The sequence below is a fragment of the Stegostoma tigrinum genome, chromosome 19 (assembly GCF_030684315.1).
Source record: "Stegostoma tigrinum isolate sSteTig4 chromosome 19, sSteTig4.hap1, whole genome shotgun sequence".
NCBI classification, from domain to species: Eukaryota; Metazoa; Chordata; class Chondrichthyes; order Orectolobiformes; family Stegostomatidae; genus Stegostoma; species Stegostoma tigrinum.
The window spans coordinates 42,331,800-42,348,811 of NC_081372.1; the positions used below are offsets into that span (position 1 = coordinate 42,331,800).

General features: G+C 41.5%; 1 protein-coding gene across 1 annotated transcript in view; it reads right to left on the reverse strand.

Moving 5' to 3' along the window:
• The window catches only part of zfp64 (zinc finger protein 64 homolog (mouse)), a 63,284-nt gene that overhangs the window by 30,076 nt on the left and 16,196 nt on the right, over positions 1 to 17,012 (reverse strand). The window contains exon 2 of the mRNA XM_048550202.2: positions 12,703 to 12,936. Coding sequence (XP_048406159.2) covers positions 12,703 to 12,936 — 234 coding nt within the window. The remainder of the gene's footprint in view (positions 1 to 12,702; positions 12,937 to 17,012) is intronic.

Below are 17,012 nucleotides of genomic sequence, written 5' to 3' on the forward strand. Positions count from 1 at the left end.
GTGATTGTGGTAATGCAATAGAAGACATTTAAAATTCACTGTGATATGGCCTTACATTTACAGGGTTGGGAGCCTGAAGCCTAATCTGCACTAGTAGAAGTAGACTGTACAAAACTGCAAATGGTGCCAGAAATTGCCTAGTTTATTAGCAGCCTGCACACTAACAGAGCTCAAGACTGGTTCGGTATTCATTTATTTAAGTTGGGTGTCAACTTCATAAATTTGACAAGAGCATTTGAAAAACAATACATTTCCTCAATGCCAAATTACAATGATGCAAAAAAATCACACACCTTTTTCTTACTATTTGTGCCTTTGGTTTCCAGTGATCAAACCATTTTAACTCCCTCTTGAATGATTTTTGAATAATAATCTAACTCCCTCTTGAATGATTTGATTAAAATTGTCGCCACCACCTTTTCAGGTAGTCTTTGTTCAAGTACTCTTTCAGGGCTAAAAAACACCCAGCATGTTTTGGGAATTACCACTCAACATTTGATTCCCCAAATCCTTTGACCTCTTCAACACATCAAACGATAAGTCAGTTTATAGCTGGAAGCAGGGACTCCATTACGCATTCTATAAAGCATCACTACACATCGAAAATGAATAGAGAACTATGTATTCAATATATATAATGCACACTGTAGTTCAGAACAGATGGCCTGTATATAGTAATTTCAAACATTTAAAACACATCATACAATAAAATTTAGCAAGGGGTTACAGCCAGATCCCTGATGCAATTGTGTTGCTAGTTAGAGCAGCTCTTAGATTCTGCTGACAAGCTCAAAATACCTCCAATAAGATCTCTCACGATCAACTGAATATGTTGCAAAACAAAAGCGTCTAATGAAAATGTAACCGAAATCTAATTAGAATAATGGGACAGTTTCCAAACCTCAGATCTATTTTCTTTGTCGCAAACAGAGTGTAGTACATTATTAAATGCTAAGCTACATTTACACAGTCTCTCTCAAATAAAATCAAACTGAATGACAACAAAAGACTCATTTACTGAAACAAATGCCAGGCTTATCAAACACTGTCCATATTTTCCCATCAACCAAAAATGCTTTAATTGTACATATAATAAGCCTGGATTTTAAAAAAAATGTATCATCAAGCGATCCTTCCACACCATCTTTTCCTTCAGTCCTCTCTCTCTCTTTGATGGCAATCAAACATACGCAGCCAAACAAATTGCTATTAGACTAGTTTTACAACCAGGCCCTTGGCACGGTTCGCCAAGTCATTGCAGTTCCAGACAGGATACCTTAAACTGTCAAGGGTGAATGGTGAATTGGCATCCCTTCTTTATTCACCCCAGCCCTTGCTTGGTCAAAACAAAATTAATTGGTTAATTAATTAAGAAATCAGAAAAGGAACAAAGTGTTTAGACAACATGATCATGATGGGTGGAGAAGAACTTATAGAATGATCAACTTACTCATGAAAAATGAGGTAATCCGTAATGCAGATTTGTTACACTATATTTTCTTTTGAGTGCCAGATATGTAAGCGAATGCCAGTGACAAAGAAAAACATATTGAATCTCTGTTATCATCAGATAGATAACCATAATTTACTTTGTTCTTCTTTAAAAAAGTAAAGCAATAACAATGCATCTGGAGCTGTATTTATTGGAAACTTGGCTTCATGTTCTAATTGGTGAATCTGATACCACAGATTGAACATTTAATCAAGAATTTCCGGGACACCCATGTATGTTCAGGCTTTCATTACAGGTCTTCTCAAACTAATCAACCTTGACTATCCTGTTTCTCTTGTTTGCATGACATGAGACCCAAGGGTCCCAACTGTCAAGTGTATTTTCAGTCAGATTAATGGAAAACAACATCTTAACAAAATCCATTTCCAAAACAGATCGTCAGAGATGTTAACTTGTGACAAATGTGAGCTGCTTTTGTAAACATTAAAACCAGGAACGAAGCAATAAATTTACCAGTAAAAAAGAAGAAACTGTCTTGTTAGGGATCACTGACAATAAAAACAAATGTCAATTCAAGGATAAGCCACATACTGCAACTAGGAAATAATTTAACCAGCATCAAACAAGAAGCGAAACTCAAAACCTAAATCAGTCATCTTTGTTGATAAAGTCGTGGAAGTCAACTTGTTTGTTAAACGTCAGCATCATCCGCTCCACTACCCAGTCACTCCTTCAACACTATGACCTTCTGCTCCATCTTCTGTTCTACTTGCCCATTCAATCCCTAGCTTAGAAAGCCTCCTAACGACTTTTCACCTTCAGCCTGCTTGAACCTTTTCCAACTGGTTGGTCTTCTCCAATTTACCTCTTGGCTGCAATACTTCTGAATTATCTCACTGAACAAGGGCTGCTTACAGGAACCCAAGACATCGTCAATGTTTAGAATCACTTTATTTTGTGGTGATGATATCACAACAGAAAACCTGGGCCTTTCTCCACCTTTTTATCCTGATGTCTTCTGAAGGCAATAATTCCAGCATTGCTATCATTCCACAGACAATTCAATAGAGCTATTCTTCAGGGATGAGAACAGATGAGAATCTAATAATACTCAAACATAACAGGCTATTTGTGGGGTATTTCATTATATTTGATTTGAGCTCTCATCCAATGTCCACGCTGATGCACTTCTGAGGAATCACAGCTGACTATTTCCTCTTATATAGCTTGACGGAGTGCAGGCTACATATTATCCCCAAACTACTGACACCCATAAGACTGGCTAAAATAGCACAGACTCAAAATCAGACGTCAGGTCCTTACTCTATGTAATTGAATCAAATCTTGTATCGTTTGTAATAAGATACGCAACAAATTCAATGGAATGCATCAAAGATATTTTTCTAGAATATGCTAACAGAATCATCTCGTGACCAGACTATTTTAGATCTAGTATAACGTCACGTGACTTGGTTAATTAGTAGTATTGTGGTATCTTAACTTTGCAGAAGAGCAATCATAAAAGACACAACTTCAGATTAAGTCTCAAAGTTATGTGGTTAAACCTGGAACTGAGGTTGCAAACTTAAAAATAATTCCAGAGATTTAAATAGTGAGTTGGCTGAGGCAGAATGGGAAATTAGATTTAAATGTCTGTTGTAGTAATAATATTTAAGTAATGAAGAATCTTTATACCAGAGGAAGAGTACAAAGGTCTGTGAATTAGCACACAACCATTCAGCAGTGTGGCGTCCCGTGTGGTCCACTGCTCTTTATTGTTCTACATACTTTATCGTCAGGACAGGTATGGGGTTTTAAAACTCCTCTAGGTGAAATATTTCACGGACGTTTCCACAGATAGCTTCTGTTTTAAGTGCAAGCAGCGATTGTTCAGAAATAAACGAGGTAAACCTTGCAAATTCTAGGTGTGTTTGGTCAGATCATTTCCCAACGGTACAGAATCATTGACGGCATGCCTGTAGCAATAAGTGGCACAAATGTAACAATAGTCTTTTCTTCCCCTAAAACCCAAAAGAACTGCGGGTGGCTGGAAATCAGAAACAAAAACAAAAATTGCTGGAAAAACTCATCAGGTCTGGCAGTATCTCCGATGAGAAATCAGATTCAACGTTTCAGATCCAGTGATCCTTCCTGGTTCTAAGGAAACATAAACTCCGATTTCTCACCACAGATGTTACCAGACCTGCTGAGCATTTCCAGCAATTTCTGTTTTTGTAGCCTTTCTTTTCTGCCTCACAATCAGCTGCACTCTTAGCAAGTGGGAATAAACTTCATGAGTAGACCCTAAAAGTTTACTCAATAGCCATAAGACCATTGGCCACTTTAACTACCATACTAACCAATGAAAAGGAATACAAATGACTTCCACCTCTGCTTCGTCAAACATAGTGATTAAATGTGCAAAGCAGATTCTCTCTGCTGTCAAGTCTGAGTTAATGGTGTCCTTGACAGAGAGAGTGAAAAACTTGCCCCGAAGCACACTTGCTTTTCTCCATGTTCTTCTTTCTCTTTCTCTCATTTGTTCCCTTTTCCTCCCTAACATTTTCTATTTCAGTTTATTTAACTTCAACTTCCATTGCTCCAGTTTTACTCTTTCTAGCACACTACCATTTGGTTCGCCGTCCTAATCTCCATCTGAAATCCATTGGCCTATTTAAAATATGGACTTTTCCAGCTTCCAGGCAACATTCTAGTTCCAAAAGCTTTTAACCATTCAAGGGACTGAAAGTTTAAATCCTCAAAAGGAATTTCCCCTAATTCTCCTTGAAAAGCACAGCATCAAATGTAGACTTTTCTACACTTTAGTAGTACAGATTCAAAAAGTCTTTCTGTATTTTAAAAATTAGTTTCAAAGGAACGATTCACTTTTGCCATTTTAAATTTGTTTGTTTTGTCAGTGGGTAATAATGTGGACAAAGGCCTCAGTTTGTTAGAATCAGTACCTGGGTGAGTCACCGATTTGTTAGCATCAGTCCCTGGGTGGCAGTCACCAATTTGTTAGAATCAGTCCCTGGGTGGCAGTCACCAATTTGTTAGAATCAGTCCCTGGGTGGCAGTCACCAATTTGTTACAATTTGGACCAGATATCCCCAACGTATCTGTTTCCGGATGAGGAGCAAGCCCTCTCTTGGTTGGTTGTAACAAGGTTAATTCCCTTCCCTTGCTGGTACCTTTACCCAATTCAAATGTCTGTATATTTCAAAAGGAGCCAAGTTAACCAGGGTTTCTTTAGATTAGGAAAGGGTATGTTTATTGACTATGAAACACAACAAAAGGTAATAAAACCACAACACACACAAACTAGAAACATGAATGAGTAAAAAAAGTAACTGTTTAAAACATACATGAATCAGTTTCTGGGTTCTGTGAAGAGTGGTCAGTAGAAAGTTGCAAATATTAAGTGTGATGGTACCAGTAACATTGAAGGTACTGAAGTAGCCAATTTCAAGATTTTGGGCTTTGCAGTGAGGTGACAGTCTTTTGTCCTAGTTCCTGCTTCATGTTGACTTCTTCACTGAATTATTTGGCTACGAGCACTCACAGCCAAACAGAATCTTTTACCTGCACTATGCTAATGTCTAATGGGTAGTCTCAAACTATGATGTTCACAGCACATTAGTGCCCATGAATACATCAGCCTGTTAACTCACAAAGCCATGGCTACAGCTGGCTTTCAACGTCTTTTCTTTGTTATAATTTACAAACCTGTCTGTAGTTACAGAATTAATCCACAGTGAGTGGTTTGCTGCTGAGAGGAGTAGCCAGCTTCTTTTCTCTATTGTTTCAGTGTCAGGTTTGGTTTGTGATGTTAGCACAATGAAGGCAGTAGGTAAATTCAAGTTAAGTTGTCCTAAAAAGCTGAAATAATCTCAGTGAAGTGGCTTGTGGAGATCCTTCCTCCTGCACATAGCTTAGTGTGTTCACCTCTTTCTTCCCCAAACTACCTCACCTCAACTCCCAGCTAATCTTTTTACACACATAAATGTGAACAGCTGTACACTGAAGGGATTCTTGCTGTAGAAAGCAATGTGGTGGAAGTTGCAAATACATAATCTGAATCTATAACTGCTAAGGCCACTAACAGCGGCTGGTGGAAACATCTAAGCACTGTGAGGTTAAAAATCACTGAGATAGTAGGGACTGCCGAAGCTGGAGCCTGAGATAACAAGGTGTGGAGCTGGATGAACACAGCAGGCCAGGGAGCATCAGAGGAGCAGGAAAGTCGACGTTTCAGGTCTGGGCCCTTGAGTCTTTTGAGAGGTTGGTCTTAGCCCAGGGTATTTTACATTTGGCTGTACAACAACCTGCAATTCATAAACCTTCTGCCAATAACACAGCACAAAAAGGGCCTTTACTTTGGTTGTACCTCTGGCAACTCATTAATCTATCCCCAGCAAGACAGCAGGGGAAGCACACAGAGCAAATTACTTTCACATTACTACATAGTATTATTATTGTGGACTGTACCATTAATGCTAATTGTACCATTAATCAATGCTATTTGACTGTATATTTACACACTTGATTGTGGCAATTTGCCAGCCTACAAAATTAAATGAATCATTTATAAATGAAAAGAAAATTGGCTGATTACATGAAGTATAATTCTATAAGCAAATTGCATAATGCAGTACAACACTGCCTCTCAAAGGAATACATTGTTATGCAATGTCAAACAAGCAATGCATAATATTAGCATAAATGTTTAGACACATGAGCAATGTTTTATTGGTGTTGCAAACGGTTATGTTTTGAGTCAGTTAACATGGGAAAATTTTCAACTGAGAAGAATGACTGCACGTGAATAAGTTTTGCTACATTGAAACCCACAGGTAGGGATACTGCTAGCAAGTGTAGATTAAATGTGCAATAATAGAAGCAGTATTGTAAGTCCATCAGATGTAGGAGCAAAAGTAGACTGTTTAGCTCATCGAGTCTGTTCCATCATTCAACAGCAGAGATCATGGCTGGTTGGATAATTCTCAACTCCGTTTTCCTACCTTTCCCCTATAACCTTTGATTCCCTTACTAACAAAAAAAAAGTGCCAGTCTCAGCCTGGAATACACTTCGTAACCCAGCCTCAAGACCCCCTTGCAGTAAAGAGTTCCACTTTTCATTACATTTTGAGAGGAGAAATACCTCTTCGTCCTGGTCTTAAATGGGCAATCCTTGAGATCAATCTGAGGTTAAGCCCTCCGATCTTAGACTCTCCTAAAAAGGAGAAAACAACTTTTCCGCATCTACCCTGTCAAATCCCTTAAGAATCATGCACGTTTCAATAAGGTTGCCACTCATTTTTCAATATTTCGACAAGTACAGGCTCAATCTATTCAACTTCTCCTCATAAGTCAATATCTCAATACGTGGTATTAGTGGAGTAGATAAGGGGCCCAAAACTGTTCACAATATTCCAGCTGTAGCCTGACCAATGACTTGTCTAGTTTTAGCAAAACCTTATTACTTTTATACTTAATTCCTTTTGAAATAAAGGCCAACGTTCCATCTGCTTTCCTTATTACCTACTGTACTTGGCTGCTAACTTTTTATTATTCATGGATAAGGACCTCCAAATTCCTCTCTTGCTTTCTGCAGTCTTTCTCCATTAAAATATTATTCAGCTGCTCTATTCTTCCTGCCAAAGTGCATTGCCTCACATTTCCCCATATTATATTCCATTTGCCAACCTTTTACCATTGGGTTAACTTGCTTATATCTCGCTGCAGATTGTGTAATCCTATCACTTGTGTTCCCAGCACAGATCCCTATGGCACATCTCTATTGACAGGTTTTCATCCTGTAAATGCTCCCTTACCTTAACTCTGTCTTCTATTAGCCAATTTTCTGTCCATGTTAATATACTACATCCAACACCATGAGCTCTGAACTTCTTAAGTAATCTAACATGTGACACTTAGCAAACACTTTCTGAAAATCCAAAAATTTTATATCCACTTTATCTATCCTGCTTGTTCATTCCTCAAAGAGTTCCAGTACATTTGTAAGATCTGATTTCCCCTTCGTGAAGCCATGGTGACTCTGGTTGACCATATTATGCATTTTTAAATGGTTTGTTATTACATTCTTCATCATAAAAGTCAACCATTATTCCCAATAACAGACATTAAGGTAACTGGCCTTTATTTTTGTCTCCTCTTTTTATATAAACATTGGTAGTTTTGCAATGCTCTTGGATTTTTCTACAATCTCAGTGATTAGCACTGCAGCCTCACAGCACCAGGTACCCGGGTTCGATTCCAGCCTCAGGTAACTGTCTGTGCGGAGTTTGCACATTCTCTCCGTGTCTGCGTGGGTTTCCTCCGGGTGCTCCGGTTTCCTCCCACAGTCCAAAGATGTGCTGACTAGGTGGATTGGCCATGCTAAATTGCCCGTAGTGTTCAGGGGGGTGTGTGGGTTATAGGGGATGGGTTGGGGTCGGATGCTACAAGGGGCGGAGTGGACTTGTGGGGCCGAAGGGCCTGTTTCCACGCTGTAGGGAATCTAATCGAATCTAATCTAAAACCGTGTCCATTACCTCTGCAGACGCCTCCTTTGACATCCCAGGATGCAACCCATCAGGTCCAGGGGACTTATATTAGAAATTAGTCCACATTAGAAGAGAACATCACAGGGACAGGTCATTTGGCCCACTATGTCTGTGTTGACCATAACGCCATTCTAAACCAATACGGTCTACCTGCACATGGTCCATATCTCTCTGTTTCCTGCCCGTTCACGTGTCTAAATAGGTCTTTAGCTCCACAAGTAGCCCTAACACTTTTTCTATAATGATAGTTATTGTATTTATTTCCTCTCCCTCTTTTGTCCCTTGAATATGTATCAATTTTAGAATGCTATTAGTGTCTTCTACAGCATTGACTGACGCAAAGCATTTATTCCACTATTACTTCCCCAACTTCATTCTCCATGGCCTTTGTTCACTGTCTTCCTTCGTTCCTGTTATGTATTTAAAGAAGCTCTTGCTGTCCATCTTGATGCTAACATATTAATGACCAGAACAGAAATGACATCTAAGTTACCCTGTCTGATCTTTTAAAAGAAATTGGTGAACCCACAGTACAATGATTATTCAAACTAAATGTCATCCAGAGCGGTGGTACTTTGAATATACTTTCGCTAGCAGCGAGGAATAACAAGGGTAATGTGGTTGATGTCATCTATATGCACTTCCAAATGACATTTGCGAACATGATACATAACAGGCCTATCAACAAAGTTGAAACCCACTGAAGTAAAAGGGACATTGACAGTTTGGATACAAAATTGGCTAAGTGCCAGGAAATGGAGCAATGGAGAACAGCGTTTCTCAGGCAGGAAGAAAGTACACAATGGGGTTTCCTGGGGGTCATTATAGGGACCACTGCTTTTCTCAAGGAAATATTAATGATCAGCATTGGATACACAGGGCACCATTTCAAAGTTTCTGGATAACTGCGTTGTGAACTGGGAGATCAGGTGATACATTTCAAGGCTAGCAGAATGAGCAGACATCTGGCAGTTAAATTTAAAACAAAGAAGTGTAAAGTAAGGTGACAAGAATGATTGATGAGGGAAGGGCAGTGGATGTTGTCGACATGGACTTTCATAACGCATTTAATAATGGTAGGCTGGTATAGAAGGTGCAGTCTCAAGGCATCTGGGGTGTTCAAGCTAGATGGATACAGAACTGACTTGATCATGGAACACAGACTGTGGCAGTGGAAGGGTGATTTTTCAGAATGGAGATCAGGAGCTAGTGATGTTTCATAGGTATCAGTGCTGGAATCTTTTGTTGTTTGTAATATATATATTATCATCTGGAGGAAAACGTAGGTGATCTGATTAGTAAGTTTGCAGATGACACCAAAATTGGTGGAGTTGCGGATAGTGATAAGAATTGTCAAAGAATACAGCAGGATATAGATAGATTGTAGATTTTGGCAGAGAAGGGGCAGATGAAGTTTAATCTGGACAAATGCGAGGTGATGCATTTTGGAAGATTATATTCAGGTGCAATAAATGGCAGAACCCTTAGCAGCCTTGACATGCAGAGGGATCTGGGTGTATAGATCCACAGATGCTTGAAAGTGGCCATGTAGGTGGACAAAGTAGTCAAGAAGGCATACAATACACTTGCATTCATTGGTCGTGGTATCGAATATGAAAGTTGGCAAGTTATGTTACAGCTGTATAAAACTTTAGTTAGGCCAGAGTTGGAACACTGCTTGCAGTTCTGGTTGCTTAACTAGCAGAAGGATGTGGATGCTTTGGAAAGGGTACAGAGAAAGTCTACATGTTTATTGCCTGATGGGGTGTTTTAGTCATGAGGAGAAGTTGAATAAAGTTGGATTGTTTTCACTAGAAAGACAGAGCTGAGGGGTGACCTGATAGAGGTCAACAAAATAATGTGGCATGTTGATAGGGTGGATAGTCAGAGGTTTCCTTCCCAGGGTGGAAAGGTCAACTAGAAGAAGGCACAGGTTCTAAGTGAGAGAAAAAAGTTTAGGGGAACAGTGTGGGAAAATCTTTTTACAGAGAGTGATGGATGCCCGGAACACGCTGCCACTGGAGGTGGTGGAATTAGGCGCTTTAGCAACGTTTAAAGCATATCTTGATAATCTCACGAACAGGAGGCAAACAAAGGGATTGAAGCCATGTAGGGGCAATAAGTAGTGGGTCTCAATAAGGAGTAGGAATCGGCACAGCTTAGCAGGCTGAACAACCTGTTCCTGTGTGGTATTACATTGTATTAAAATATAGTTTGGCAAGAATATTAAGGAGAGGCAACATAATCTATGCAGCACAATTCTGAAAGGGTGCAGGAACCAAGAGCGCTAAGAAAGTGGCTGGACAGGTTGAGAAAATGGTTAAGATGACATATTGAATTCTGGGTTTTATAGCTGCAGATAGAGTACAATAAGAAGGGAGTTATGATAAATTGTCATAAAATACTGTTTCAGCCTGAAATGGAGTACTGTTTTGATTCTGGGCACCACACACTTTCAGAAGCATGTGGAAGCATTAGGCAGGGTACAGAAAGATTTTACAAGAATGGTTCTGGGAATGAGGGACCTCAGTTAGCAGATTGATTAGATCAGATGGCATTGTTCTCTTTGGAGAGAAAAGGTTTGAGAGAGGCTACCATCATTTCTAAGCAGAGAAGACAGAGAGAAATGGTTTACTTTGGTGGAGTAGTCACAAAGCAGAGACACTAACTGAAGGTGAGCGACAAAGAAGCTAAAAAAAGACATGAAAAATATTTTAATGAAAGTGGTTAGGATCTGTTATGCATCACTGGAGAATGTGTGGAAATTGATTCAGTTGCGGCATTCAAAAATGAAACTCCATAAACACCCAAAAAGAGAGCAAAAAAAAACAAAATCACTTGGGATATAGGCAAAGGGCAGGAGTGTGTGCCAAGCAGAGATGTTCTTGCAGAGAACTAGCATGGACATGATCAGCTAATGTGCTGTAACCATTTTATCATTCTTGGCTCCAGATCATTCTTCTCCTTGACGTTATGGCTATAGCAACCACATTCCAATTTTCTTTTTTAAGGCACACTTGTCAGAAGCAACATTCTATGAACTAAAAGAAAAATCCTTGATGAATGCTACCCTCACAAAGCACAGAGAGCTTTATGCTGTATTTGCTCTGAAAGTGTTTGAAACAAAAGGCAAAACTTCTTTTCACATCAAACATTCTTCCATTGGTTCCTTAATAACTGCTTAGACAAATATGCCACCCACTGAGTTGCAATGCTTATGCTGCCTTTATCAACATTTACCTTCATACACATCCCATCAGAGCTATTGACGAGGAAGTGAGGATCCTGGCTGAATTTTCAATCTCACTAATCCAGGTGGGTGACAGTAACCCCCTGGTTGTGTCAGCTAAAATTAGCTAACTCAGATACTAAACCTCCATTGCTTTATGCTTCACATCTGTCATATGTTGACCATTATAATATGTGACAACCTTCTTTATGTTTTAATAAAGAGCGACCGATACTGGAAACCTGAAACAAAAACAGAAATTGCTGTAGAAACTCAGCAGGTCCGGTAATTTCGGCAGAGAGAAAGAGGAGTTAACGTCTCTTACTCCCAGGTATAGTATTATCCATTCCTTTGTCGCACTGTCATTCTCTCTCTTTCTCTCTAGACTCCATCTCTGCCAATCCAGTCAATCCTTCTCTCCTCCAACCTCCTGTTTTCACCATACATATTACCTTTTCTTAGCTACTATTAATTCTGAAGAAACACCATTAAACTTGAAACATTAGCCCTGCTTTCTATCCACAGATGCTGCCAGACCTGCTGAGTTCTTCAGCAACTTCTATTCTTGATTCTTTACTTCTTATTCTGCATTGCATCACTACACCGATAACCTTAATTTCTCTCATAGTCAGGGTGGTAAATGTGAAATGCAGAGAACAGCAAATTGTTTCCAGCGAATTTACTGTCATAATTTAGTTGCCGGGCATCACCATGCTTTTGTAGTTATAGAACCCTAAGCCATTTTAATTAATTATTGTTTTGAAACTTACAGCCAGGCATCTACAGTTTTATTTCTGTTGTTTAACAAGAATTTGCACAATTGACTTAAGGTACATCTCACGTAGCTTCTTCCTGTCAGCTCATTCCAAGTAACATGAGCAACATCAAAATACATGTAGACTGCACGCAACATCTCTTATTGTTGCTAAAGCGTGCTAGCCTTTCTTGCCCACTACTGGAACTCCATTCCCCCTATTATTTTGTGGTGCGGTAACTTAAAGCAACAAATATTAGCTGCTTTACAAATATCAGAATTTTAAATACACCGATATCCCACAGTCGAGATACTTTTGATGTGTTTCCAACTATTCTGTGGAAAATCTTGGATTTCAGATATATTTTCCCATTCCAAAAACTTCCCTTTCAGAAGTCAATTTCATCCCTCAAACATGCCAGATCAAGTAACTAAGTAATTTTCTGGTTGATTATGCAATTGAAAACATCTATATACGCTATTAACTTTGTACCTTTCCTTTACATGGAAAGCTGACCTTTATTAGCTTAAATAATTTCCTTCTCAAATTCACCCAGCTATGTAATTACAGTTTAACCTACAACAGTGACCGTACTTCAAACAAGTGCTGCTAATGTAGTTTCAAAAAAAAAATCACCATCACTTTTCTTCTAGTAAATCAAATCAATGCACTAAAAGGATCTGGCAGTCTCTCACATACCTGAGATGGTCTGTGTCTGTGCGGTAATCATACTTGTAGCAGTCTGAGTCTGGGTGGCAGGTGTTGCTGCCTCTGCCACAAACTGTACAGAGCTGGTGCCTGCAGTTGTCCCAAGGTGACAGCCATTTTGCTTGTGAGCCACAAAGGTATCCAGAGTGTTGTACTGCTGTTTGCAGATTCCGCAGATGTGTATATCCGCATTTACTTCTACCAACACTGTGGCCCCTGGAGAAACTACAGATAAGGCAGAATTAGAGCACAGCATAACAAATTTTTATCCCTCTTTTCTAAAGCTAGTAATGTTCTGATGACCGTTTGCAGGCCAGTTGCCCTGCAGTTCCATTTTCTTCTCTCCCTTGTTACTTTAATAGGGTTATTACATTCACTGAAAACAAACTGGAAAACGGGAGAGCACAGCGGGTTAGGCAGCATCCAGGGAGAGAAAATAAGCTAAAGTTTTGAGTCCAGATGACATCGACACCACTACCACACCCTGCCCCCCAAAACAACCTTGCATTCCCAATCCACGTCCCCGCCACCACCACCCGAACAGCAACCTCCTTCCCCACCACCCAATTGGGATCTCTAGCACTTTTTGTTTAAGGTGCAGACTCCAGCATCTGAACTAATTTGCTCATTATTGTATTTATTGTCCTCCAATCTACGGGGTCTGTTCTTGAATCTGGCATATTTTAGAAAACCATAACCAGTGCACCCACTATTACAGACTTAGAATTGTTACGGCTCAGAAGCAGACCATTCAGCCTCATCATAACTACACAAGCTCCCCAAATAAGTGATTCACTTTGTTCCATTCTTATGTATTCTCTCCATCATCTTGTCCACCTTCCTTTTCAGGTGATCATCAAATTTCCTCTTGAATATTTGAATCAAATCTGCTTCTACCATAGTTCCAGGCAATGTATTCCAGACATTAACCAATTACTGCATAAAAATGTTGTTTTTTTCATGTTGCTTTTCCTTATTTTACTAAATACTTTAAATTAGTTTCCTCTCATTCTCAAGTGGGAACAGTTTATCATGATCAACTCTGTGCAGGCCTCTTATGATTTTCAATGACTCGATCAAATATCCTTAACCTTCCTTTTTCAAAGGAAAGCTGTTCTAACTTCCCCAATTAATCTTCATACCTAAAACTCTCCATTTCCGGAAGCATTCTGATGAATCATTTGTTCGTTCTCTCGAATGCCTTCACACCCTTCTTGAAAACGTGATGCAACACTTCAGATGAGACCAAGTTGCTGATTCACATAGGCTCAAAACCATCTCCTTACTCTTGTACTCTACATCCTAATTAATAAGGCTTATGCTACTGGAAGTTTTATTAACCGTGCTCTCACAACTTGACCTGCTACCTTCAAATAACTAATGCACATATCCATCTGAGTCTCTTTGTTCCCTTAGAATTGTCCTTTATTTATGTCATTGCTTCATGTTTTTCAACTAAAATGTATGAAATCTCAGTCTTTGTGCTGAACTTCATCTACCACTTTTGCCTCTGTTCCATAAACTTTCTCCATCCCTCTGAAGTTCTAGACTATCCTCCTCAGAGTTATTAAAGGTTGCACGTTTTGTATTGTCCACAAACTTTGAAGAAGTGTCCAGTACTTTAAGTCATTAATATCAGGAACAGTAAGGTCCCAATGCTAACCACTGGGGAACTCTGCTGCACAAATTTCCTCTGGTCTAACAACATCAATTCACAAAATACCTTGCAAGAACTGTGACAAACACTACATTGGACAAACAGGCAGAAACCTAGCCACCAGGATACATGAACATCAACTAGCCACAAAAGGACATGACCCACTATCACTCGTATCCTTACATGCAGATGAGGAAGGACACCACTTTGACTGGGACAGCACATCCATTCTAGGACAAGCCAAACAGAGATACGCACGTGAATTCCTAGAAGCATGGCATTCCAACCGGAACTCCATCAACAAACACATTGATTTGGAGCCCATCTACCATCCTCTGAGAAAAAAACAGGAAATGACATCACCAACACAGGAAATGACATCACCAACCCAAGGAAACCTAAACAGAGAAATAGAAAGCGGGACATAACACCAGCGGTTCATTGGAGGCTCACTGATGATGTGACCTACAATGGTGACAAATTGTCTGGGAACGAACCTTCCAGCTCAGTGAACCAGCTCACATCCGGAACAAAATAAAGACCCACTCTTTTGTGGACTGAGAGGAGGAGAGTGCTGTGTTGGAGGTGAAAGGAGGACGTCAGGTTGGCTGTGCACCCTTGCAACCATTGGATCTTAATGCTGGCTTCGGCCCAATGCTGGTTCAGGGGAGCAGCCAACCTGCAACGATGGCAGCGGCAAGTGCTCGTGCCCCAGGTCAGGGGGTCCGGAACACCATCCGTGTTTCCATAAAGAAGGTGGATGAAGGTGCACCTGTGGACCACACCTTCTTCGTGAAGAGGGTCCTGTTGGACTGTTGTGGGTTCGCTGCTGCGGACATTTACCGCCTGCAGGATTTCCCCGGAGGAGGTTTTTACGATGTGACCTTCAGGAGTGCCAAGCTTTGCGAGCGCTTCCTGGAGGTTTTCAAAGGAGAAAGGAGGTGAGGGCCCCCTCTCTATATTGACCGCTGTCCCGCTGTTTGTGATGCCAGCGCAGAGGAGCCGTATGGTGACTGTACACATGTACACAGTCCTCCAGAAGAGGCTTATCATCCTGTAAAACCTCAACATCTCCTATACTCAAAGGGTCTGAGCAATGAAGGCAAGCGTGCCAAATACCTTCTGACGCACCTTGTCTATATGTCACACTCACACTGGGAAGGGTATGTTTGCTGTTGATTGTATTGTTTTTCTGAATGATCCAGTCGTATACGGCTGGGAACAGTCCCTCAGAATCCAAGAAGGGGAATGGCAGAGGGTGCTCATTTAATCATATTTGAGGGACAGTCAACAGGCTGTGAGGTTGAGGGGCAGCAGGGTGGCAGCCTCACAGCACCAGGGAACAGGGTTCGATTCCACCCTTGGGTAACTGTGTGGAGTTTGCACATTCTCCCCCTGTGTCTGCACGGGTTTCCTCTGGGTGCTCTGGTATCCTCCCACAGTCCAAAGATGTGTAGGTTAGGGTGCATTGCCCATGCTAAAATTGTCCTGTAGTGCCCAGGCATGTGCAGCTTAGGGTGGGATTGGCCGTGCTAAATTGTCCCATAGTGCCCAGGGATATGCAGCTAGGGAGATGGGTCTGGGTGGGATGTTTCAAGACTTTTCCCCAGGGCAGGATTGACTGCCACGAGGGGTCATAGTTTTAAGGTGTTAGGAGGAAGGTATAGAGGAGATGTCAGAGGGAGGTTCTTCATCCAGAGAGTTGTGAGCGCATGGAATAGTTTACCAGTGGTAGTCGTGGAAGCGGAGTCATTAGAGATATTTAAGCAACTGCTGGACATGCACATGGACAGCAGTGAATTGAGGGGAATGTAGGTTAGGTTATTTTGTTTTTGGATTAGGATTATTCCACGACACAACATTGTGGGCCGAAGGGCCTGTACTGTGCTGTACTTTTCTATGTTCTATGTTCTATGTTCTATGTTCTATGTACAACCCGCATGTGTCAGCAGTTGATGTCCTGACCATCCTTGGAAGGTACGTGAAGGTGGAAGGGGACCTAACTGACATCATGGACCCCTTTAGCATCTGGACCAGTAAGAGGCAGGTCAAGGTGACACTGAGGATGGGCGCGGACGGGAACGTCGTACACCCATCGTACACCCACCATCCAGCTTCGCGATCAGCAGGAGCAAGGGCGACCTGACCTATGCAGGGCAACCTAAAGTCTGCCATGCCTGTGGCAGGTCAGGTCACGTGGCAGCCGACTGCAAAGCCACCATCTGCAGGAACTGCAGGGAGGAGGGACACCTAGCAAAGGATTGCCCACAAGAAAAAAGCTGCAACCTTTGCGGGGAAGCGGGCCACCTCTATAGGGCATGCCCGCAGCGGGGGACCACCTACGCCCAGGTCGCCGGCAGGGGCAATGTGGGGCCAGCCCCCCCGGAGGAGAGGAAGGCACCAGGGCCCAGCAAGGACACCACTAATGTGCAGGAGGGCCAGGCCGTGCAGGAGGGCCCAGCCCCGCAGGATGGGCCCGAGGCCAGCAAAGCGCCCCTGCAGGCTCCGCTCACCCCCGACAACCCAGAGTCGATGGAGGCGGCAACAGGCGACCCAGGGGAGTGGACGACGGTCCGAAAAGCGAGGAGGAAGGTGCGTCAGCGGGCCCAGGAACCGCAACCATCAGGCGGGAAGAGGCAGCTAC